The sequence below is a fragment of the Photinus pyralis genome, unplaced genomic scaffold (genome assembly GCF_008802855.1).
Source record: "Photinus pyralis isolate 1611_PpyrPB1 unplaced genomic scaffold, Ppyr1.3 Ppyr1.4_LG7, whole genome shotgun sequence".
NCBI classification, from domain to species: domain Eukaryota; kingdom Metazoa; phylum Arthropoda; class Insecta; order Coleoptera; family Lampyridae; genus Photinus; species Photinus pyralis.
The window spans coordinates 7,129,280-7,154,262 of record NW_022170738.1 but is presented as its reverse complement, the minus strand read 5'-3'; the positions used below and the strand labels follow the sequence as shown (position 1 = coordinate 7,154,262).

The 24,983-nt window shown below is 35.9% G+C and overlaps 3 protein-coding genes across 5 annotated transcripts; 2 read left to right on the top strand and 1 right to left on the bottom strand.

Annotated features, from left to right (window-relative positions):
* The first annotated feature begins 5,172 nt into the window (after nucleotides 1-5,172).
* Nucleotides 5,173-10,460, top strand: LOC116176880. 3 transcript variants are annotated; one of them, XR_004146538.1, is made up of 4 exons: nucleotides 5,173-5,596; nucleotides 5,817-7,421; nucleotides 8,100-8,499; nucleotides 8,549-9,094. XR_004146538.1 is itself a non-coding variant. In XM_031495695.1 (3 exons), the coding sequence occupies exons 1-2, from the start codon at nucleotides 5,353-5,355 to the stop codon at nucleotides 6,809-6,811; spliced, it is 1,239 nt and encodes a 412-aa protein (XP_031351555.1). In that variant the 5' UTR covers nucleotides 5,173-5,352; the 3' UTR covers nucleotides 6,812-6,813; nucleotides 9,745-10,460. The 3 variants fall into 3 exon arrangements, 1 of the variants encoding a protein (XP_031351555.1); XR_004146537.1 differs by having other exon boundaries at nucleotides 8,100-9,094; XM_031495695.1 differs by lacking the exons at nucleotides 8,100-8,499; nucleotides 8,549-9,094 and adding an exon at nucleotides 9,745-10,460 and having other exon boundaries at nucleotides 5,817-6,813.
* LOC116175577 lies at nucleotides 7,467-9,723 on the bottom strand. Its single transcript, XM_031493758.1, has 4 exons — nucleotides 9,450-9,723; nucleotides 9,121-9,368; nucleotides 8,937-9,040; nucleotides 7,467-8,015 (listed from the first exon to the last, which is right to left on the bottom strand). The coding sequence occupies exons 2-4, from the start codon at nucleotides 9,356-9,358 to the stop codon at nucleotides 7,467-7,469; spliced, it is 891 nt and encodes a 296-aa protein (XP_031349618.1). The 5' UTR covers nucleotides 9,359-9,368; nucleotides 9,450-9,723.
* Nucleotides 10,461-18,348: 7,888 nt separating the features above from the next.
* LOC116175384 lies at nucleotides 18,349-18,899 on the top strand. The gene is made up of 2 exons (XM_031493469.1): nucleotides 18,349-18,427; nucleotides 18,486-18,899. Exons 1-2 carry the CDS (start codon nucleotides 18,367-18,369, stop codon nucleotides 18,803-18,805), a joined length of 381 nt encoding a protein of 126 aa, XP_031349329.1. The 5' UTR covers nucleotides 18,349-18,366; the 3' UTR covers nucleotides 18,806-18,899.
* Nucleotides 18,900-24,983: the final 6,084 nt, after the last annotated feature.

Below are 24,983 nucleotides of genomic sequence, written 5' to 3'. Positions count from 1 at the left end.
GGCGTAAGAGAGGGACGGTTGCTACCTGACTCTTGCCCTTGCTTGGTTTGGTGTGCGAGGTATACTGGTGTCGTTCTTGTACGAGAGGGTAGCACTTCCGTTGGCGACCTCTTGCGGGTGGCGATTGGGTCAACCTTAAGTCGCGGGTGCGTGTAGGTGTTGTTTGCGTGGGTGTTGGGTAGGTGGCGCAGAGGGTTTTGTTACAGTAATAATTAGGAATGCGGTAAATTGTCGTAAAACTCATGATAATCTTTTTCTAGTCCTAATTTTAAGATTTGCAAGTGATTAAACTTTTCATCTTTTATTGGAAGTCTCTCTTGATAAAGCGTTGGTATTTTCTCGTAAGGCACAGCTATAATTTTCTGCAATCGCACTGGTAAGTCTTGCCACATATCGGAAAGCTGAACTTTATATTGGATGACTCCATTGGGGTTATACTTTAATGCTCTAAGATCTGTGACTGTAGGATCACCAACCTTTCTTCCAGGGCGAATAGATGATAAGAAGTTTAACGAATTGAATTTTTTTTAAAAATCATGAGAAAGGTAATGCACTTCATATGGTTTTGGAGTTTTTCGGGCTGCTTGACAAATTTGTACATAATCGGCTGGTACATTGATGTCAACACCTCTTAATTTTCTTTCGATTGTGCTATGCATTGAATCCACTTCCATCTGGGTGTGACCGCGTTCAAGATATTTTTGGGTAACAACAAAACCATTAGCCACTGAGAAATTTAACAGGGCATTTGCCAATGTGGAATTCCGATTTTGATAATTGCATCCGTCACTGTACAAAATAATATCTTTTTCAGATTCTGAAAACGTTTTTTTGATAGTCTCTAAATGATGTATAATGATTGAGGAAAATTCATCTGCAGTTAATTTCCCTTCCGTTTCATTCCACATGTAACAAATTCCATCTTTGTTTTGAAGATCAAAAAATGTCATGTTATGCACTGCTAGCTTAGTTTTGTAATACATTGCTGAAACGTTTGTCTTAGGAGCAAGTACTGACTGAAGATCCATTGTAAAAGTCTTATTTGATGATTCTTTATCTCTCTGTTTCTCAGTTCGGGCTTCTTCTTTTCTTTTTATGTGTGCATTATAAATTATTTCAGAGATATTATTTGTCTTAAAACCTACACATATATCGCAAGCATCTTGCAAATAGACTTAAATTTTTGCTCTTAAACATTTGCTTAAAAGTTGTTTTGCTTAATGGAGTTCCACTTTTTCGAATACACCAGTCATTTTTATATAATTCGTACAAATCAGATTTTGACTTCCAAATAGGCTCTAGATACATTTTTTGAGTTGATGCTCTACAATAATGCGACTCCATTTTGGGTAGCTCTTCGAAAAAGTCGTTTAAGATTGTCATGTCTCTTGATCGCTTCTTTTTAGGGATATGTAATGGAATACTATTTTCTTTCTGGTTGTCACGTGTCTTGACTTCTGATTTGTTAGTTATCCAATTTCGTACACTCCACTCTCCAACGCAGAGAGTGTTCAAAAACATAGTTTTGCATACAACTATGCGATTGCCTCCAAGTTTTAAGTGATATTGCATAGAAATTGATCGTCTAGAGACTTCATTATCTTTTCTACCTCTGGCTCTCTCCGTTTGTTTAAGATCACACAACATTTGTATATAAACATGTTTCTGCTTCCACGATAATTTCCAAAATTCTTTAAATAATTGATTTCTTTCATCTTCATCAATTGAATAACACATTAATCCTTTTTTGTTCATAGACCGCTTGCAATCATCTTTGTTTGATTTGCCGGTTTTCGCGTTCAATGTTGTACCGCCATTTTCCTTCATCGTCCTTTTTTCTGCCTAAATATTTACTACCCTTTTCCCTTTTTTCTCGTTGTTCTGTAGTAGTCCATGAATCTACAACAGTCTTCTTTCGGTATTTGATTTTCCTTTTATTGCTTCTTTCTTCTTCTAGTTTGTTTTGACCAATTTGAGAATTATTTTCGATTACATTCAAAATGTCCATACTATCTGCCTCATTCTGAATAACGTTTTCTTGGCCACTAGATAAATTTGGTGAAACGTCATCTTTAGTTGGAGGGGCATTATTATTTAATAATTTCAGCTCAACCGCTGGGTCATCTGATATTAAGAGATCTTCTAATAATTCTACATGATTACCTTCATCATTCATAACAACAATTGGTAAACTATCAATATCAAATACGTCATTTGGTTCAAGTGATTCTAAAAAAACTTAAGTTAAATTTACCATTACCATTAAATATACCATTAAATGGTACTGCATCCGCCATCCAGTCCGCTACAAGAACTGGTACTACAACCTCACAATTACTTAAGCTGCTATTCTTAGTTTCCGTACTAGATGCATCTAATTGTATCTGATCTACATCAACTGAAGGTTTTTTAAGTGCCAGTTCAACTAGGCAACAAAATTGAAGAATTAATATAAGTACCTCGTAACTCTATAAATCGCTGTACAATTAAGGCTGTTTGTGAATGGACTATTTCGTTTTTCATAAATTTCAGGCGTAATTATAGTCCGATTTTTTTGAAATTTTGCACATTTGTGCAGTTAACTGTTACTATTTGCGCTGAGATCTCAAAAATTGAATAGTTTTAAAAACAAGCAAAAATTTTTGTAAATAATAGACATACCAAAAATCGAAGATCTCAGCGCGTACTATCAATGAAACATAATAGGGTTTTATGAAATGACAAATTTCCATTTTTTTGTAAATAAATCTGTAATTTATGAAAAAAGGTTTAATTTAATTTTGCTACAGACGGTGCTGCCTCTAGCAGTAAGTATATCAAATTAGTGTATGCTCCGCCGCTTACTCCCACCACTGACAATGCGAGTTGCGAGCACATTCGGTTAGAATTTTTATTCCTTCACCTTCTTTTCTTTATCAATTATCCAGGGGTGGATAACTGTAATGGACAAATTGGTTCAAGGAATTAGTTTGTCAACCAGACGACTTTAGCGCTGCTATCTACCACCTCTTCTACCTTTTATTTAAAATTTAAATAAACCGCTTGCCCGCCACATCACGTGTTGAGATTTATGCTTTCTTAACCTAAGTTTCATGTTTGTGAAAGCGTGTGTGAAAGTTTACGTGTCGTTATATTTTACAAGCGTGTCGTTTTTTTTTTAGGATAAAGGACATTGGCTATTAATAATTAAATAGTGCTTATTATTTTAACAGAAAAATGGTTATTTATTGTTGTGTACCTACATGTAAGGTTAGAAGCGGGCAAGGTATTAAAATGCATCGATTTCCGAAGGATCCACATGTAAGTTTAAGATGTATTATGGTATAGATATAAATATTGAAGTTTTTTGCATTTATTATAGTTACAAACACAGTGGCTTAATGCTATTTCATCTTCCTTACTGCATCAGAAAGATCGAACCTTTATTTATAAAACATACAGGGTGTGCCATAATCATTTTGATGAATCTTCAATCATCCCATGTGGCAGGAGAGGGTCAAATTTAAAATATGATGCTGTACCTGTTCTAAATGTTGGAATATGCAGACAACGCGAGAGACAAGGTATGATACATTCCGCTTCACTGGTATAATTTTCAGTCAGTAAATCACATTAGGATTATAAACAAAAATCCCAATGGATTATTATGAATAGCATATTTTAGCTAGTCAGCTGTGATTCTTTTAGTATAACACATGTGTTTTAGATATGGAAGAAGCAGAATGTTCAACATCTGTATCAACACCACAATGTGAATCCCCTACATTGCCTACAGGTATAGTTTTAATTTCAATGAATGCTACATGTTCGTTTTAGCCTTGGAGGGCAATGTTATTGAATCAAATAGTTTGAATTAATTTGCATATCTTAAATTTACAACTAAAGCAGTGTTCTCTTGAGTCAAATTAGTCAATGTTAGACTCGGTCTTTTCACCTCCCCATAACTTGAATCTCCCGGTAAATTACATGATTACCAATTGTTGACACAATCGTTGTTGTAGTACTTATTGGGCGATTAAATTTACTGGTAGATGAAAATTGTGCTTTTTCAACAAGTTAATTACTATTGTTTCATGAAAACACTGCATAACTGTTTATAGTTTTTGAAATGAAATATTAATATTGTCATTTTTATTCAAAAACTAAACTCATTTGGTTGTAAATTTGAAATCCACAATTTAATTCTGAGTGTATTTTAGAATTCACATCAAGTTTTCCTGTTTGCATTCCAATATCAGTCGAAGCAGGCAACACCTCTCATACTTCATTGCGGAAGTGCAGTTTTCAATCTTCTCGGAAAGGTAATTAATTTCTAATAAGGTATAGTCAGTAAATAAATATGTGGTGGATGAGTTACATAATCTATGTAATTCACTAAATTTCATTTGAATAATTATGCACCATTAATTTAACTCCTTACTTGCAGGTTTAAGACAGAAAATGAACATTTTAAAAACTGGAAAATTAAGACACAGCAAGGATGTTCCGATAGAAGCCCAACAGATTTATAGAGTGGCACAAAATATTAGAAAAACCGCGAAGCGACTGGATCGTGAACTGGCTACAACAAAACGACGTTTAAAAGAAGCACAAAATGTCCTATTATCAGAAGATTTTTTAAAACTAAAGTTAAATGAAACTTCAGCTATTTTTTTTATGGGACAGTTAAAAAATCAAGCCATCTCTCCAAAAGGTAGAAGGTATACTTTGGCAGACAAAACTTTTGCTCTGGCAGTAATGAAGCAGAGTCCGAAGGGATATAAATTTTTACAACTCATTTTTGCATTGCCATCAAGAAAGACGTTGTTAAATTTATTGCACAAGGTTCCCTTTAAAGCAGGAGTTAATGTTCACATTTTTGATCATTTAAAATTAACTGCTGAGAAGATGGATCCTCGGAATAGGTATTGCATTATTATTTTTGACGAGATAGCCTTAGAGCCATCAATTCAATATAATACTGGTGCAGACTCGTTTGATGGATTCCAAGATAACGGTACCGAATCCACAAAGGTTCCAATTATCGCAGACAAGGGTATGGTTTTCATGGCTCGCGGTATCTTTAAAAAATGGAAGCAGCCTCTTTCTTTTTATTTTAATAAAGGAGGCATGAAATCAGATATGATAGCTCATACTTTAAAAACCAACATCATAGCTCCACAAAGCGCTGGATTGGAAGTAATTGGCACAGTTTGTGATCAAGGAGCACCTAATAGGTCCGCTATAAATTTATTGTACTCAGAGACAAATAGAATTTTCAAGTCAAGAGATCAAGAAAATAGATTATTTGGTTTTTTAGTGAATGATAAGGAAATTGTGCCCCTTTATGACCCTCCACATTTATTAAAATGTATGCGGAACCTGCTTTTTGACCACGATATTGAATATGAAATAAAGGGAAAAACTATGACGGCCAAATGGGAGCATATTGCCAACCTTGTTTCCCTTGATCAAGTAGAAGAAGACACAGATTATAGAATGCTTCATAAAATCACAAATCTACATATTCAAAATCGAAAAAAAATGAAAGTTGCGTATGCTGCCCAAATTTTCAGTAAGCGAGTGGCTTCTCTATTACGTGGTTTAGCACGTCTGTGTAAGTATATGAATTGATTTATTTCTCGGTTTATTTATTCTTTTATTAATTTATTAAATATTTAATTTACCTATTTTTTCAAACTAGATTCATTAAAATAATACAGAGTCTTTGATCACTTTTTTAATTGTTACTATCAAACATTACGTAACAGTACCCATATATGATTTGCATCTGCAAGTACTTTTGTAACAATTAAATACAAATATTTTTTTTGCAGCACCACACAACATACCTACTAACGCTACAGAAACTGCAGAGTTGGTTCTTTTTATGGATAAATGCTTTGATAGCGTAAATGGGTCAAAGTATGTGCAAGAGAACCGACTCAGATGTGCAGTTAGCAAGGATTCTCCACATTTCGACTTCTGGCTTGAAGCTTTAAAAGTTTTTGAATCTATGAGATGTTTACGATCTAATGGCAGCAAGTACAAACCCCCAACAATTCATAATTGGGTGCACACCCTAAAAGGGTTTCGGTATTTATGGAAGAAATTCCAAAAAGAAGGTGTCACCTATTTATCCTGCCGGAATATTAATCAAGATCCTCTAGAAAACTTTTTTGGAGCTATTAGAAGCCACGGTATCCGGAACATTAATCCAACCTGCCAATCTTTTACATATTCATTTAGAACTTTGTTATTAAATAATTTAACCTCTGTACATTCACCTAGTGCCAATTGTGAAAAAGACGATTCATCAGTGTTAGATTCCTTTAAAAGTTTGATTAGCGTTCCACAACAAACATCAGATGTGCATTTCGAAGTACCAGACGTTAATTTATCAAGTGAATTAAGTGACCAGTCCTTACAAAGAACTGCCACTTCAACATATGTTGCAGGAAGTGTTGTGAGAAGTATTATAAAACAAATAAACAATTGTGTGTTATGTAAAAAACAGCTTGTGGGGTCGTTAAATGAATTATCTTTGAAAGAGAGATTTATTATTCAAGAATATCAGATAGAAAATAGGCGCCCATTGACAACTCCTTCAATAATGTTTAATACACTATTTCAAACTGCCATTCATATACTTACTGAGATTTTGCCGCAAGTATGTCACAAGCAAAATATAAAATGCGTTTTAAAGGTAATCTTAAAACAAAATTTAAGTTTCACTTGCATATGTCAGGAACATGATTTGTTCGATATAATTTGTGAGAAAATAAGCCTTTTTCATTCTCTTACTTGGGCTAAAAATATAAACAAAATGTAAAGGTGGGTCCAGACTTGAGGGCACATGACCAGAGCGCGCACACATGCGTGTGTTCTCAAGTTGTGTGCACTCAGCTCATGCGGGAAATGCAATTTCTAAGGGCGCACGCATATGCACTCACATTGCTCAGTCCATGCGTACGTGTCGATGAGATAAGATGTCTACCGATGAAGAAATGGTTATGTTGGCTGCGGCAAGTTTTATTTTTATAAATGAAGAAGAAAAGAAGAAAGAACAGAAAACCAAAAAAAGCCGGCGTTGGTGGGTGACACACATTTTCAAACAAAGGAATCGGTTAGGTGGTACAAAATTATTACGCAGTATGCAGCTGGAAGAAGCGACAGGTCAATTTAAAAACTTTGTGAGGATGTCGGCAGAAGATTTTGAATTACTGCTAAACGAAGTTGGCCCTATAATAGCAAAGCAAGAAACAAAATTTAGAAAAAGCATTACCCCTACGGAACGGCTGGCACTAACGTTACGTTTCCTCGCAACAGGGGATTCGTATACAAGTCTACAGTACCTCTTCAAGATATCTAAGCAAGCAATTTCATGCATAATTCCAGAAGTTTGTGCTGCACTCATTGAGGCTCTCAAAAGTTATGTTCAGGTAAGCAAAAGTAACTTTTTATTAAATTTTAACTTGCACAAAAAATTACAAATTCAGAAAATTTTGTGAAGTATCGGGAAAGTCTACGTACGAAACGTAGGAACCCGCCGAAGATGGGCCTGGCGTTGAATTATAAATTGTAGCAGAACTGCTATCAGAAGAAGGCCCAGGTGCAACATTTGTCGAAAAAGTGTCATATTCTCCCATGTCCGCTTTGAAGAGCACATTGTTGATTTCATGCTCGACTATAGCATGGCACCTTTTTGAATATCCTCTTAGCTTATTAGCTACATGTTGGCCATATATAGAAAAGCGATCTTGCAGCGGGTCTTGGTTTTGTTTCGCAAGATAGCGAGTGTGCGTGTCCTGCAAAATTCGAAGAGCTTCTTTAGATAAGGAGTTACTCTCTTCGTGATGTTGTTTTTTTGGTTTTTTCTTGGCCGGGGGTTTAGCATGTTTTGCATTTTCTTTTTCTTGTGTCTCATCTACTTGTACTTCGTCTTCATCTTCCCTGATGACCACCTCACTATCGTCCTCCACCGGAACGGAAGACAGATCCATTTCGCCATTTTCTTCTCCACTACCTTCGGTATCCTGTGAACAATTTTACATTATTAACTTACAATAGTGCGTGTAACCTAGGACAAAAAATGGTATAATAGTATATTTTTGTTTCAGCTGCCTAAAACTGACAACGAGTGGAGGCGTGTTTCTGAAAGATTTGAAAAATCGTGGGGTTTTCCTAATTGTTTAGGAAGCATGGACGGCAAGCACATAGTACTCCAAAGTCCTATAAACAGCAGAAGCGATTACTTTAATTACAAATCGTTTTTCAGCATTGTATTGTTTGCTTTGGTAGATGCTGATTATCAGTTTATGTTCGTTGATGTTGGGTGTCAAGGACGGATATCTGATGGAGGGGTTTTTAAGCATAGCAAACTGCATAAACTTCTTCACACAAATAGTTCGAATTTCCCAGAAGACAAATCCCTGCCAGGAAGGGATAAATTAATTCCCTATGTTATAGTGGGAGATGACGCATTCCCGCTTACAGAGCGTATTATGAAACCTTTTTCTGGTATGTATGAGAAGGGGTCATCCGAAAGAATATTTAATTATCGACTTAGCCGAGCCCGCCGGATAGTAGAAAATGTATTTGGTATACAATCTGCAATATTTCGTGTCTTACGGAAACCTATTTTACTGCAACCAGAAAAGGCAGAACTAGTAGTGCTCACAACAGTTTACCTTCACAACTTTTTGAGGAAATCTGCTTCATCACGAAATATATATACTCCGCCGGGTACATTTGACTCTGAGGTAGAAGGAAAAATAATAGATGGTAGTTGGAGAAAAGCACATGGTGACAACGCTAGCTCCCTCCGGCCTATGCGCAATGTACCTCGCAGACCAACACTTAATGCGTCTTCAATTCGAATTGAATTTTCCGAGTACTTTAAGAGTAATGGAGCCCTACCTTGGCAAGATGAATATGCCTAAAACGTTTGCACTTACCAAATCTTTTTCTGTGTCCAGTGTATCTCGGGGAGCGTCTCGGTCAAGCAAAAAATGCATCCTTTCAAACGCAAACCATTTCGATATGTACACTTCTTGACGTGCTAGAAACAATACATCATATAAATATGTACCTAATAATAAAATGTACTACTTCAGTATTGTTATTTAGCAAACCGCATACCTTTTCCGGTACCAATAGTTTTTTTTCCTTTGCTTTTCTGACTGCGGAAGGAGCCTAGCAGACTATTCATTTTTATTTTCACCGTTTTGGCATCCACATTCATTATTTTGGAGATTTCGTCCCACGCATCATTTTTCTTTGTTTTCGAAAAATAAAATTTATGCTTGGGCTCCCACAACACAGGATACTTTTCGTAGATGTCGATTAGCTCCAAACATTTGTCGTTACTCCATTCCATATTGTTAATTCTAAATAATGAACGTATAATTAGTATAGATAGGTTTATAGTATGTTTGAATTGGATCATATCAACGTGTATTCAAACGTACCTGCTATGATCCGTCGTAATGGCTAATGTAAACTAAACAAACTTTTACAACACGAGGCACGCACGTTGAAAATTACTAAACACGTCAATTTCACCGTCCACACTGAATCGCAACGCACGCACGTTTTCTTTTGAGCGGGTCCAAAAAACCGACAGCCGACGGCTCGCATCATGCGCGCGCGAAGCGGCTCGCGAGTCAAAAAACATACGTTGAGAAGATGCGCGCCGACGTCCACATCTGCATATGCGTGCGCGCTCACGTCATATGCGCTCAGATGTGGACCCACCTTTAAAAGGCAGGAGTGAGAATGTACTCACAAAAGACCCGATCAAAATACAAGCCATGAATATTTATGAAATCAATAAAAAAATTAAAAAAAGGGTGGCAGATTTAAAACATTTAGAAATTTCAACTTGATGTGTATGTTGAAGGTGGTGCTTTTGTAAATATGTTAACAATTGAATAAGCTAAGTTTTACTAAGTTTGTGTGTGTTAATTACTGTGATAACAATCCTATCTTTAAGGTTCTTATATTTAGGTTGTTTAAGCTGGGTTTATAGTTCCCTTTTCGTAAGAACTTTAATACATTTAAGTTTAAGAATTAAGTACTATTTATAGTTTTCATAATGGTGAGAGTGTCACGTGTACATTGCACAGGCTATCCGCCATTCTGTTTATTATTTATAAATTTCATGTATATGCCGCATCTTTTCTTAACAATATTTGAACAAACCATGGTGAGAATGTGAGAATTTTCACTCTAATGGCAAATTCCTGCACATTTTTACCTTAACGTTTGTAATAGTACTTTAAGCGTAACTATAATCAGTGGCCAGAAATATCGCGATAAATGTGTCACGATACTTAATGATTATCGATCGAAGTATTGCGATATGTTTTTAAAAAAAGTATTGAAATCAATATAGCAATACTTTTTTTTAGTGTTGTATCGAAAAACATTAGAATTGACAACTTTTGGTGATTTACGCTACCTCCTCAAAGAGCCCGACATGTGAGCAGTACTCAACGAATAGATCTAGTACTACCTAAAAGCGTTGAGTGAAGAATGTAGTAAGAGGCGCAACGCCTGTAATAAAAATCGTTCCATTTCCCTTCTCGCTTCAACGCACGCAATCTTACCCGTGAGGTTCCAAGTCTCGGTGCCACACGGGTAAGCTTGCGTGCGTTGAAGCGAGAAGGGAAATAGAACGATTTTTACTACAGGCGTTGCGCCTCTTACTACATTTCTTCACTCAACGCTAAAAGTAAAAGATTTAAAGCATACGAAAATATTTTGGTACGTAGTATCGTTCCGACCACTGCTATAAATGCCAATGTGCAACACGTAAGGTTTCAATTGGTAACGACACGGTACTGTGTTACAGGTACGTTAACTATAAATTCAGCTTTACCGCCGTTTTAGAAAACTTTATTTAGTTTAATTACTTTGTGAATAACAGTCCTATCTCTTAAGCTTTGGATATTTAGGTTTACTTATATATTTATAAATAAAACAAGTACCTACTTAAAAGTGTAATAAATTAATAGTGTTTGGTGTTTAATATATAAATATTACAATTGTCTTCACTCTTACGCTAAACCATCCGCTAACACTAAATTGACTAATGTCTAATATGTAAATATTAGTCAATTTCGTGTTACGTGATGGTTTAGCGCAGGAGTGCGACAACTCAAGAAAATGAAATTTAATTTGAATTCAAATTAATGGCGGGAGCGGGATGCTTAGTAATTATTCAACCAGACACGGAGTGGCGCTTTCAATGCCCCAATTTTTTTATTTGAGTTGCCTGTCTATATAATACAGCTAACCTAACCTAACGATCCATTGTCTATGCAATTATCATTATAAGTTTGTAAGTCACAGACGACGGTTGAAAGATTTCGTTTTGGCTTTTGCTCGGGCTATTACAGAATTTGGGAGTATTAATCATAAAATGAGTAAAAGGACTTATTTTGGACGCAAGAAAAGTAAGAGACAGCATGCTAAACAGTAAGTGTGAAGTAATTTACAAGTAGTACCATTGAATTTATAAATTCAATGGTAGTACATAATTAGTCATGAAATAAGACACTAAAATAAGCGTTATCGGTTTTTGTACACGTTTTAAACTGCGGTGCTTTGTATTCGAATGTCCATGAGTCAGAGCGCCTGATTAAATTTTATAATGAATAGCAAATGACAGATTGCCCTTTTCAAAAACTTGTACAAAATTAGTTAAATTTCGTCACCTCGGTGCAATGAAGAATGAGGTAAATCCCAGATAGCATGTAGTTACATGCAGTCTGCTGTAATCATTTTTGTTTGTTGTTTCCTTTTTCCTAATATACCTTTGGGGATTGTAGCGCTTCGAGGAGTCGCTATTATGCACCTTTACAAGATCGTACCAATACAGATCATTTTGAAATTGATGATACAAGGTAATTTAAATCTTAAATAAATTAAAAATGTAATACAAACAACAAAATTTTTATTTGGTTCTTCTAGTGTACACTCTACGTTGCATGAAGCATCTGATATTGTAGATGTTTACCCAGATGGTACGAATGATGGCGAGGAAGATATAAGGTTTTTAATTTTGTTTTTATTGTATATCGTTTAGGGCAAATGGACAACAACTAACATAACAAATAGAGAATTAGTGGTTTGTTTTATGAGGCGGTAATCTTATATTATCCCAGTTGTATTAACTTTATTGTTGTTTGGGGTAGATACAAATCAATAAGATATCTTTATATTATTGCGCTGCGCATGCAAGTTGTCAAATGTTTTAACGAAAATAATTTCAGTATTTACCATAAGAGATTCATACATAAAAAAACAAAAATCGCGCATGCGTGCAGTACTATTATAAAATTTTGAAACAACGCCAACTTATTTTAGTTTGAAAAAAATGTAGTATCTTGCTATCTTAGTAACCAAAAATGGTTGTCGTAAAGAACGTTAACTATGCACGCAAGCGCGCGTGTCAATAACATTTAGATGTTCAGTTGTTATCAATCTGCCGTTTTTGTATTATTTTTGTATTTTTTTTAACATTAAAAAAAAGTAATTTTGACAGTTTTAAAATGGATGAAGAACACATAGATTTTCCAACTGGAAGACGATTAATAAATATTGAACATTTTTTAAAACAAATATTTGAAATGCAGTCTCATGAACCGTTTGGGTGTACTATACATGATATGGTATTAAAATCAGAAAAACGGAACGGTTTGATTAGTACATTTAAATTAGAATGTAAAATGTGCAACATTACCCGCATAATTACTACGGATGATTTAAATACATCTTTGGCAATGGATGTAAACGATGCTGCTGTTCTCAGTTGCATTACAACGGGAGTTGGAGAAAGTCAGTTACTTGAACAACATGCAGCTTTAGATTTACCTAGTCTCACTTCTTATATTTATCGAAAAAGCCATTTAAAAGTGTCTGCACCTATTCGGAAATCTGCATGGAGCTCTATGAAAGAAGCCGGTAAAGAAGAAGCAAGACTTGCTCGCGATCTTGGAGAGGTTACAGAAGACGGAATTCCTATGATAACTGTCATAGCCGATGGAGCATGGTGCAAGCGCTCTTATAAAACTAACTACAATGCTTTATCAGGAGTTGTATGAATATACTGTGTTGTACTTGAGTTTAATTTAATATTGTATTTATTTAGGGATGCATTATTGGACAGAGAACTGGAAAATTATTGTTTCTCGGCATACGCAATAAGTATTGTACATACTGTGAAAAAAATTCCCACGCCAAAATAAAACCAGAGTTTCATACGTGCTTTAAAAATTGGAGCGGCACATCAACCTCGATGGAATCCGACATTATAATAGAAGGCTTTAAAACCTCTATAAAGCTTCACGGATTAATTTTTAAGCGATTGGTAGGAGATGGAGACAGCAGTGTAATGAAGAAGTTAAAATTAGAAAAACCTTATGGAAACACTTTAGTAGAAAAAGTTGAATGTCGCAATCATTTGCTACGAAATTACTGTAGTAAATTGAGAGAACTAGTTCAAAAAAGAAAAAGTTCAAAAGATATCCTTGTTCCTCCTATATTACGTAAATATTTGGAAAAAAATATCATTAGGCTGCGAATCGCCGTAACAAAGGCTGTGGCATATAGGAGAAATACTTCGGATCCAATTGAGAAAAAAATCGAAAGTTTAAAGTCCGACTTAATCAATTCGCCCAGCCATATATTTGGAGAGCATAAAAAATGTCAGTCACTTGGATATTTTTGTGATAAAGACAAACCCGATGAAGATGACAAGGTGCAAGGTTTGTATATTTGTTGCGCATCAGTTATGTTTGATAGGTACTTATGATACATCTTATAGATTTTAAACTATGCGGTTTTTACGACGATATAATGTGCTGTGTGCATCGTTTGGTGCAAAACGCATCAAGTTTGCTCATGGATATGGACAACAACGCAGCGGAACTTTATAATTCTATATTATGCAAATTTGTGGGAGGAAAGCGCATACACTTTGCCTCAAGCGGTGCATACCAAACAAGATGCGAAGCTGCAGCATTGTCGTACAACTGCTCCTATGATTTATACAAAATGCTATATCAATCTCCAGGTAGACACACCAAACAGTTTGTGTCTACTAGATTGAAGCTTAAGGCACAACGAAAAAAATACAAAAAGGCTGCCAAAACTAGGACAGTAACCGCTCCAAATACTTCCCATACATTCGCTGCAGCCGATGAAGATTATGGAGCAATAGAGGACATGTCCCAGGAGGAGTATGGTCGAAAAAAAAACGAATTTTTAAATTCATTGAAAAAAAATGTAAACGAAAGGTTGGCTCTTGAAGTAAAAACTAGAGGTCAAAGCACAAATCCGCTTTGGAAACAAGAGCGATCTTTGCGCCTCACCGCTTCAGTTTTTGGAAAAATCTGTAAGATGAGGCCAACAACATCATGCGTTAAAACTGTGGAGTGGTTACTCTATAAAGATTTTTCTGGAACAGCAGCTACAGGATATGGAGTTGAACATGAACCGATAGCTATTGCTAAATTTTCAGAAGTTACCGGTTTAGATGTTCAAACATGTGGTCTATTTTTGCATAAAGACTATCCTTATTTGGCGGCTAGTCCAGACGGGTTAGTAGCAGACAATGGACTACTTGAGGTAAAATGTCCCGCTTCAGCCGCAAAGTTATCCATCGTTGAAGCTATTCAAGAAAAAAAAATTAAATTCCTGTCTTTAGACAGAAATGGAGAGGTCTGCTTGAAAAGTGATGATACATATATGTATCAAATACAAGGACAGATGGAGGTATACTTTGTTTCAAGGGTGCTGAACCTTTCGTCACACTATCTGACGTCATAGCAAAATTAAGGCAGGTCGTAAATTAGTAGTTGGTTTACATATTGTCACATTGACGTTTCAACTTATTTATTAAGGTGTCACTATCGTTCATCATTATTAGACCGCCCAAGTTGACAATCACTTGTAGGTTTTATACCTAATGGTTAAATGGTCATGTATTTTATGTAGAGGAAGTCCGTTGGTATGAATTAAACCTTTTCCACCGTTTGTAATCACCTCATGTAACCGATTCTTTGCACCGACAATCCAAATGGATACTGCCAGAGCATCCGAAACTCTTTGAGATGAAGTGTATGATGGTTACAGAAAACGCATAGGAACATTTGTAACTTAAAGTTTGTTTAGGCAGTTCGTAAATTAATATTTTGTTTACATAATGTTGATGTGAAATTAAGTATGCTACCAATGTGAAGAATACGCGTTAAGTTGCGCGAATTTTAATGACCCTTAACTAGCCATTTGCAGAAGTAGAATAGGCCATGGTTTATCGGTAAGCCTTTCGCATTTATACATCTTACAAATTTGAGATAAAGCGTAGTCATTATATACCACTGGCTCATTGAAATAACAACGCATACATACAGTTTCTGTTCTTTTGCCACACAGTCGAGATATTCGCATAAGGATCTTGAATATCTTCTGATCCGATTTATTTAAAAAAAAACGCAATTGTGAGAGAAAACAGGTAGTGAAGAAAAAACTCTCAAATGTTCATATTCAAATCGTATGTACAAAAGAAAAAACGACACTACACCACAAATCCATCTTCTGATCCTGCATGGAGTATTAGGTATATACCGGACCCCTTCACCACTTCTTTTTCTAACTGTTTTGAGAGTACCATCTTGCCAGCTTCTTCTAAAAGACCCTTTACTGTATATCCAGGTTTCGTCTAAAACCACAGCTCGTAATGCAAAGAGTGAAGTTTCGTTGTGTTTAAAGTCTCTCAAAAATTGTAGTCTTCTTTGAACTGCATAGGGCTGTTCCATTAAAAATAATCTATTGGAAACGGTGCATCTCCGCCACGTGAATTTCAGTTTCTTCAAACTGCGGGACAAAGAGGTAGCAGATATTTCTACGCCATCAAGTCGTTGAAGATTACTGTGTAAGGAACGGAGTGTAACATTCTCACCTATAAAATCAATTCAATACCTAAGTGTTCTGGCGAACATCTTCATTCTGTGTATCGGTTCGTCATATTTACCTAATGGTAACGGGAATGACCTAAATTCATGATATGAGCGAATCGAACCATTATGCGGTAAAATTTTTAAAATACTTGTCTATTAACGGCGTTGCTGCACTGTCGACTTGCCTAAGCGTTTTTAACTTTGATGATATTTACTTCACTTTTAACACAAACTACCTAATCAACACTGGAAATCTGTCTATAACGAAAATCGTTTGACGGATTGATATTATGACAGATCAATTGGTTTATTTGTCACGACTTACGTTAATGACGTAATTTTTTTGTCTCAATCGATTTAAATGTAATGAAGAGAGAATCACATTTATGACGTCAGGTTCAGCACCAGTGAAACAAAGTATATGCCAAAAAGACCACTGTTACTTTGTCACTTGGACTCCTCTAGATTTTAAAATTTTGAAGGTAATTTTAAAATAAAAAAAATTATATTTACATGACCATTTTAGATATCGCGGGACAATACGTTTTGGGAAAGTAAAATGAAAAGTAAATTATCAAACTTTTATGAAACATGTCTTCTCCCCGAAATTATCGACCCTAGATTTCCTAGGAATTTATCCATAAGGAACCCTGAACGATAATTATTATTTTAACACTTTTCTTATCCGAAGCGTGGGTAGGCAAAAATTTGTTACGACTTTATATTTATTTTTGCATTTTAGGGAGTTTGTCGAGGTGGATACAATTTCATTTACTTTGCACATTTTAATTGAAACTTCAAATCGCATATACATTTAGCAACGAATTACAAGCAAAAAAGTCAACGCATTGCTTTCCCAATGCCAATATACGTGAAAACCGCGGAGAAGGGTTTCGGTACTATTCGGATACTGTACGGAATAAAAAGGTACATTCTAATTGACTAGCGCGTATTACATTGGTTCTTGTCTTTCCGCCTTAATTCTGTATTCCCTTTACCGTTGCCCCGCAGGTGCAAGTCGAATGATAGTTACAAACAACCTTAAGTAAAATGACATAATGAAAAACCTCGTAACTCCATGAGAAAATAAACAGCAAAAATTCGTTATTATTATTATAACAATTTGTACATTTTTATAACAATTTCAAACATTAGACATACCTAATACAGCAGGATAACTATGGCAACGCACACTTATGAAAATACCGCCAAAAAGAGCAAACAAACATCAAAACAGTCTGCACCCTACCATTTTAATGTAAACTTGTGGAGTTACGAGTGTTTATTAGTCAGCGGCATTCACAGAGGAGTTACGAGGTTTTCTTGCTAGCTGCCAATTTAAATATGAAATTTTTTGGAGTTGCGAGAGTTTCTTAAATTATAGATGATACTAATAGCTACGAGATGGCATGAATATCTCATTTTCGTATTTTTTTGGAGTTACGAGGTATTCTTGTGTCACCGACGATTTATAATGAATGGCCATAATAGGTTAATTACCTTTCCTCTTCATCAGTTGCTACTTCAACTAGTAGTACAATGTTTGGATCCATTTATGTTTTGAATTATTATGTGTATTATAAACAAGTCTTAACTATACTTATCAATGTTGTTGGATCTAACGTGAGCTTATTTCAAGGCGTTCCCTATCAATGGCAGTTAACAAGATATTGATAAAATAATCAGTATTGACAACTACCTGAATCACACAAGTTGCCTACATTGATATTTTGAACAATTATTGATTAGTTGTCAATTTTGTTGAGTGAACAAGCATCACCTGAATAAGGGTGTTAGATCCCTTAAAAGTACCGCTTGAGTTATGTAACATCTGAGTTGCCACATTCCGACGTATGTTTAAACGTAAGGGTGTGTTTGTAAATATGTATCACTTTATTGTTGGCATTGGCACTGAGCGTAACTTAATTAAACGGCATTAAGTATACTCTGCATTTTAATATTAATCCAATAAGATTACTATTAAATAGAAAGGTAATGACATCCGTTGTATTATTTCAATACAAACAAAAACCTAGCCTATCTATTATGTTACAAAGCAGACTAATTTAATGGGATTTAAATGATTGATAATTGGCATTCTTTTGTCTAAAGTTATGGTAGCCCTTTACACGACATCAGCACATTCCTTCGATAAGGAAACTTATAATTATATATAATACTAGCTGACCCGGCAGACGTTGTCCTGCCCGAACGCTGACTTGCCTACTAATGGGGGTTAGGACTTCAGAATTTGTGATACCAATTCTGTAGGTTTGAGTTCAGATGACCCAACAGTCAATGCACGACAGAACCCGAAAGAGAGACGAACGTATACGAGAATGAATCACACTACAGATATCACTAGAGCTGTGCACTTGGCCTTGGCGTAGTTTTAGTCTGCTTGTTAGTGTGCATTGGAAATATGGACCGATTTTGCGGTATTTGTGGGGCACGTAGGCAGATGGAATTCGATTCTATATTGGGTATGTCAAACTATATCATGTGTATATGCCTATAGCAATATATTATTGTTCTTTATAGAAACGTGTACGAAATGCAACAAAGCACCATTTATTTCGTCGTATGAAATGAAGTCAACAGCAGTATTGCGAGATTTGCGGCCATACCGTGGAGAACAGCAAGCAATAGAAAGATTGAAGAAACGGCGAACGCAGTCCACTTCAAGTGAAATTGTGTCAGTTTCGCCGTCAAAATTTTCAACATCTTCAACACAATCCCTATGGTTATGGTGTGACGATGATATAGATCGCGCCTTATCGCAAATAGCATATGCCGATTCCGACAATGCGGACGAAAAAGAACGAAGGGAAGAAGAGCAGAAAATAAGGGAAACGAAATAGACGTAGCAACAGAAAACGATATAAACGTAGAAAATGTTTAAAGTGTATTATTAAGTATACCTATCTATAATGTAATACAGTAAGAAATATAATTTTATTCATGTAAGTATATTTTCATTTTCATTACTACTTTTATAAGAATATCACTTTTAATATAGTTATAGTTAATAATGATGTAATAATATTTTTTATCTGCGTCTGTAGGATAACTCTCACTTATCCCGGTCATTTTAAGTGGGATAAGAACTTCATTACCGCACTCAGTGGGATAAGCCCTTGTCAAAACAATGTATGATCAAAAATCAACTATCAAGATTATATATTGTAAACATTAACGCCCTCGTATGCGCAATTGTCGCATTCGTAAGTTAATGAGGCCGTTATCCCACTGATTAAATAAATAACTATTAACTGATGTTTATCTGAACCACAATTAACCTACATTACTTCCTGTGACATCCGAATTTTCTTAATTGCAATGCTTTATGATACACGACATTTTTTGTTCTGTTGTCTGGCCCGTAAACAAATAAAGCTGATGGTTTCCGCGTCGGGACGCGGGACCAGGCAACATACAATTGACCATGCGAGAAGCATGGATGTTCAAGGTTAATGCCGCAAACACTTAATGACTGTCCTTGTGACTTGTTTATCGTCATAGCGAATGCAAGACGCACTGGAAACTGCAAGCGTTTAAAATCGAATGGCATGTCGGTCGAAATCATTGGAATGCGAGGTATCAAAACGTGTTCTCCTTTGTACTTTCCTTGAAGAATTCTTGCTTCGATGATGTTGTTCATCAGTCTCTTCACCGCAAGACGGGTGCCATTACAAAGACGTGGTTGGTTGATATTTCGCAACATTATGATTATCGATCCGACTTTTATAATTGGAGATTATGAGGCGGCAATCCGGGCAGCTCCAGCGAGTTTAAAAATTCGGTTGGATAGTTGACGATATCATCTTCCTTAGTAATGGAATCTATCGATTTGTATGTCATCAATTCGCCAGCAATTTCACTTTGAATTTTGAAGTTCAATTCGTTGACATCAATGTTTTTGGCAGCCAATATAGCACGGTTACTCAACCAATCATGATTTCTGTAATTTTGAGCAATGTTTGGGTACACCTTTTGGATTGGAGTTCGGTCTTCGACTCGGTGAACTGACAAAAATTTACGGGAAATGTAATGCTAAACGTGAAAACAACGTTTACGATAAAATTCTGATACCCAGCTACTCAGGTCGGTGCGCAATGATCGTAGGCAAGGACAATTCATCTGTAATAAACAATAACATTCCGACAAAGAATTAACTTCCTTAGTAAAATCAGTTTTTATTTAGAATTGAAAATGATTTTCGTTGGCAAGTAGTGTACATGTAAATAAATAGTTAAATTGTAATGCGATTCGTGAAGATCAAAAATTAGAACAACCGCTATAAATTCAATATGGCCATATTCGTACAGAGAGCGTCGTATATAAAAAATAAGTAGTTGGTTTGAATACAATATGTACCAATGGACAAGTAGCCAAATTTAACTTTAATTAATAATAACTTCTAGAACATTAGAGAAAAAAATCAATACCTATAGCTGCCAACTTCTATACAACAAGTTGTTCTTGTCCATGGTTTGAAAAGAAATTACAAACTTCTCTGAAACTGAAATGAAACAAATTCCAAAACTACATACCAACGGGACTGATTTGATTGGTCTTTCATTAAAGGTAAGTTTTCTTCGCACCCGGAGTATTTATAGGTGAGTTGGTAGAACACCCACAGAAGTTTGAATTTTTCGGAAGGTTTTTCCAAATCCAAGTGAATCTGGGCTCGCTAACACCCAATAGACTGGTTCACTTTTATAAAAAGCAGCGTTTTAACAGGTTCTAGGGGCATTTCAGACAACATTTGGCCAAATAGGCGTTTTTTACTAATTTGGACCTGCTGAACACGAATATCGATGTTGGCATCTCGAAATCTGAACAGGAAGTTCAGAATTCAAGATGGCGGCCAATTTCCGAAAATGTTGATCTTTTCACTCATGCGACCGATTTTCTCGAGCTAAAAACGGATTATAATGTTATTCCTGACGTACGTCACGATAATAATAGTTAACTATTGTTTTAACAACAATGTAATAGTTTTTTTTACCGGCAGGATGCGTAAAATTAAGAATTACGAAATTCCTAGCTCTCGTTGCCAAAAGGAGGACTTGCAACACGATTGTTTCTAGTAATCCTGACACATATAAATATTCCCGACATGCGAACCCGGAAGTCAACCAGATAGTGTTTCAAAAGCGCTCTTCTTTACTGTTCACGCTGGGTACCATACTCCTCAGCGAGAAGATATATCTTTTGCAAAAATCTTCGTGACAAAACTATACAAGGTTGGTATCATAACTAGGTACACGAAACTTCACTTGTTCAGAATATCGACCTTGCTCGCATATTTTAGGAGGCGTCTTTTCCTCTATTTAGGTAGCTGATACCATAGTTTCCACCGACGGTGCCCGTCCCGCTTAGTTCGGTAGGGAGAAGTCTCTACCAGACGTCCGTTTGGAAGAATGCGCACGTCCCTGGCCCCATCTCGGTTAATCAAGTAGAACTTCCCAGAGTGGAGAAGTATTGCCAGGTTTCAGGAGCTGCGAAGCTTTAGATCTAACAATTCTGAACTCCATTCTCTTGGGATTCCATCTAATCTTTTCTAGCATTTCATCCATTTCCCTAATTACGGCATATCAGGTGTAAATCTCAAGAGGTAGTTCTTTGACCTTAAACTCTGAAATGTCGCCCAGACTAGCACATCTATCCTTGATTTCCTGGGGAAAGAATTGAATATGGCTACATCCCCATTCCAACAACGTTACATTAATTCGGAAAGCTGCTGTAGATATCGTCCTTTGTGGTTGTCAATAGGATTGCTGGTCAAAACTTTGTTAATGTTGCAAGGCTCAACTGATTTGTACTACCTATATTCTCAAGAAGACGATTGACCTAACACCATGAAAATAAGATAAATTTGTCTTCACTTTTCTATATGCTTTCATACTTGAACAATAATAATATATCCTGAGTAACGGTAATTACTACCTAGCAAAATAAGAATCTTCCGAAACACCGCAGTTTAGTTTAACTCCTTCATTTTTTTCATTTAAAAATTAACGTAAAATTCGAAAGATTGTAGTTATCAAAACTTTATAAGGAGAATTATGCAATATAAACGCATGTCGGAAATACTTATATGTGTCAGGATTACTAGAAACAATCGTTTTGCACGTCCTCCTTTTGGCAACGAGAGCTAGGAATTTCGTAATTCTTAATTTTACGCATCCTGCCGGTAAAATAGTACATTATATATCAAGGGAGAGAAGTACAGTATTATTGCCTGAGCACCAAGATTACATCTCGAGGCGCTTGCGCAGAGGGGTGTAAGGTGCGAAGGCAATAATAGACTTCTCTACCGTGGTAAGTATATATACTATTTTTTTCACTACTAGTACTTGAAATCCTCTAAATTAACATATTATATTGATAAGAAAATGAACGGTTGACAGAATTTTTTGTTTATTAATTTAACATGTCAATCAAGTACGTAGAAGTAGGTACAAGTCAAATAGGCCGTATTTTGTTCTGTCATTGAGATATTTTCAAAGAGTAATTTCGTTCGAATTTTTTCAAAATGTGCTAATTTTAAGTAAGTAATATATCTGGAAATGGCTGATGGTGGCAATTATTCTTTTTAGAGAACTTGTCTAAACGTTTATTGAGCGAAATTTCGGGCTGTGTTTTCTAAAAGTGACAGCGTGACAGTTCTCATTATTGACTACTAGTTAATAATGTCCAAATTATTAACCACTTTATGCGACTGGCCGAATGACAAATAGTCCAAGCCAAAAAAAAAAAAAAATTAACCACTTTGAACAAATGCCGAGAAAGCCTACTTTACAAGTGGAAAAAAGGTTAATAATCATGTCATCAGACGCTAGTAGTGAAAAAAAACTATTACATTATTATTAAAACAATAGTTAACTATTATTATCGTGACGTACGTCAGGAACAACATTATAATTAGTTTTTAGATCGAAAAAATCGGTCGCATGAGTGAAAAGATAAACATTTTCGGAAATTGGCCGCCATCTTGAATTCTGGACTTCCGGTTCAGATTTCGAGATGCCAACATCGATATTCGTGTTCAGCAGGTACCAATTAGTAAAAAAAGGCCTTGTTGGCCAAATGTTGTCTGAAATAGGACAGAAAAACTTCGAAAAGTGAACCAGTCTACAACGAAAAAACGTAGAAACTCAAACGTGCTGTTTTATCGAACTCCCCGCAACGTCAGTTCGTAATTCTGGATCCAATACCAATTTTACCAGATAATAAATTGAGTAAAAATAAAAGGCTAAAATTGTATGCATGAACAAAACGAACGCTCAACAAAAAAACTTACGATTTGATAACAAATCCCTTTTTCAATAATCCTCGTCGGACTCAAATTTCAACGAAATTTCGGTAAGCAATAACGTGCTTCTTTCAATGGCAATTATATGCGCTTAATTCAATTAAAATTTTAGTAATCTAGAACGTAATTACTTCTTAACGTCTTTACACGTTCAAAGCTATCAAGGAAGTGTCCGCTTATCGTTCGGAAATTTGGAGTCTCTTCAAGGATTTCTTGATTTCAAATAATTTAAATAAAATAGAAAATGTATTACACTGTTAAACTCAATTCATTTTACACTGTTACATTAATTTGTTACAATGCAACCAGTCGAAATATCAACGGGGATGTTGCCATTGCCAATGTCCAACAATTGTTTTGAAAATAATTCTCCAGCTTGATCGTTCTGCAACACGACACGCATGTTCATATTTAATTTGAGAACCTTGACGTGTTTCCACCAAACGGACGACTTCAAACATGCATTAAGTTCATAGGCTGGCGTTGACCGTGGAATCACCGGTAATGTTTGACGAAAATCACCTGCTAAAAGAATCATCGCTCCACCAAACCGGTGTTGATTGTTTCGTAGATCTTGCATTGTTCGGTCTAATGCCTCTAAAGACTTTTTATGCGCCATTGTACATTCATCCCAAACGATCAACTTGCATTGCTGCAATACTTTGGACATCGCACAGTTTTTCGAAAGGTTGCACGTTGGTGTTTCAATGATTTGCATATTCAACGGCAACTTGAGAGCCGAATGAGCTGTTCGACCGCCTTCCAACAACGTAGCTGCAATTCCTGATGAAGCAAGTGCAACTGCAATTTCATTCTGGGGGCGAATCGTTGCCAAAATCAACGCGATCAAAAACGTTTTTCCAGTTCCACCAGGAGCGTCTAAGAAGAAAATCCCTCCAGTCCCATCGTTAGCAACTTTCATAAGAGTGTCGTATGCATATTTCTGTTCTTGATTCAATAGCGGAACATTTGCTCGAACTGACTCTATCAACACATCGTAGTCATATTGCCTTTCGCGTGTCAGCTCCTGATTAAATGCGTCGTGCATCGGACGATTGGGCGCTGTGATGCCTAATTGCGCTAGTACCTTGTTCGACATCATCAAGCACATGTCCTCAATTAATATCAATACCTCATTGTAAATTTCATCGCTCAGTTGCAATTCTAGATTTGATGTTGTAGTACGCATCCGATGTAAAATATCGTCAGACATGTTATCTTTGTATTTTGTCCACAAATCAATTGGGTTTGATGGAAAGCACGTTGAGATCGCAAACAATGTTCGCACTTGATGAGCATTTGATGAAATCACAGCATCTGCAAGGGTGCAATCCCAATGAATGTCATTTTCTAACAATAACAAACGTTGACAGGCTTCTCGGTATGTGCCACACAGTACACCATTAACAGTTCGTAAATGTTGAAATGATGTTGGGCCACGAACGTTGACTAATAGTAAACGCAAATAGAAACACTCGTCGTTGCTTGGATGAATTGTATAAATGCGACCTAAGGCATCGGTGGAAAATACATGTGGGTAACCTGGAACCGGATTTCCTTGTTTTCGTCTTTGGAATTTCTTTAACGATTGATTCCAAGTATAATATCTTGGCATTTCGGAATATAGCAGCGTTCTTGCGAAATGATCATTTTGGCACATTTCAAAAAAACTGGTCAATGTTGTAGATGGCGGTCGATCAGATCGTTGTAATGCATTC

Bases quoted from the DNA above. Each gene is read 5' to 3' on its own strand.
- LOC116175577 (XM_031493758.1), bottom strand. From the start codon at position 9,358: ATGGAATGGAGTAACGACAAATGTTTGGAGCTAATCGACATCTACGAA. The intron at 9,041-9,120 runs GTATGCGGTTTG...TATTGTTTCTAG, and splicing joins AACTATTGGTACCGGAAAAG to CACGTCAAGAAGTGTACATA. The intron at 8,016-8,936 runs GTAAGTGCAAAC...AATTGTTCACAG, and splicing joins TGGACACAGAAAAAGATTTG to GATACCGAAGGTAGTGGAGA.
- LOC116176880 (XM_031495695.1), top strand. From the start codon at position 5,353: ATGCGGAACCTGCTTTTTGACCACGATATTGAATATGAAATAAAGGGA. The intron at 5,597-5,816 runs GTAAGTATATGA...TTTTTTTTGCAG, and splicing joins ACGTGGTTTAGCACGTCTGT to CACCACACAACATACCTACT.
- LOC116175384 (XM_031493469.1), top strand. From the start codon at position 18,367: ATGGACCGATTTTGCGGTATTTGTGGGGCACGTAGGCAGATGGAATTC. The intron at 18,428-18,485 runs GTATGTCAAACT...TGTTCTTTATAG, and splicing joins GGAATTCGATTCTATATTGG to AAACGTGTACGAAATGCAAC.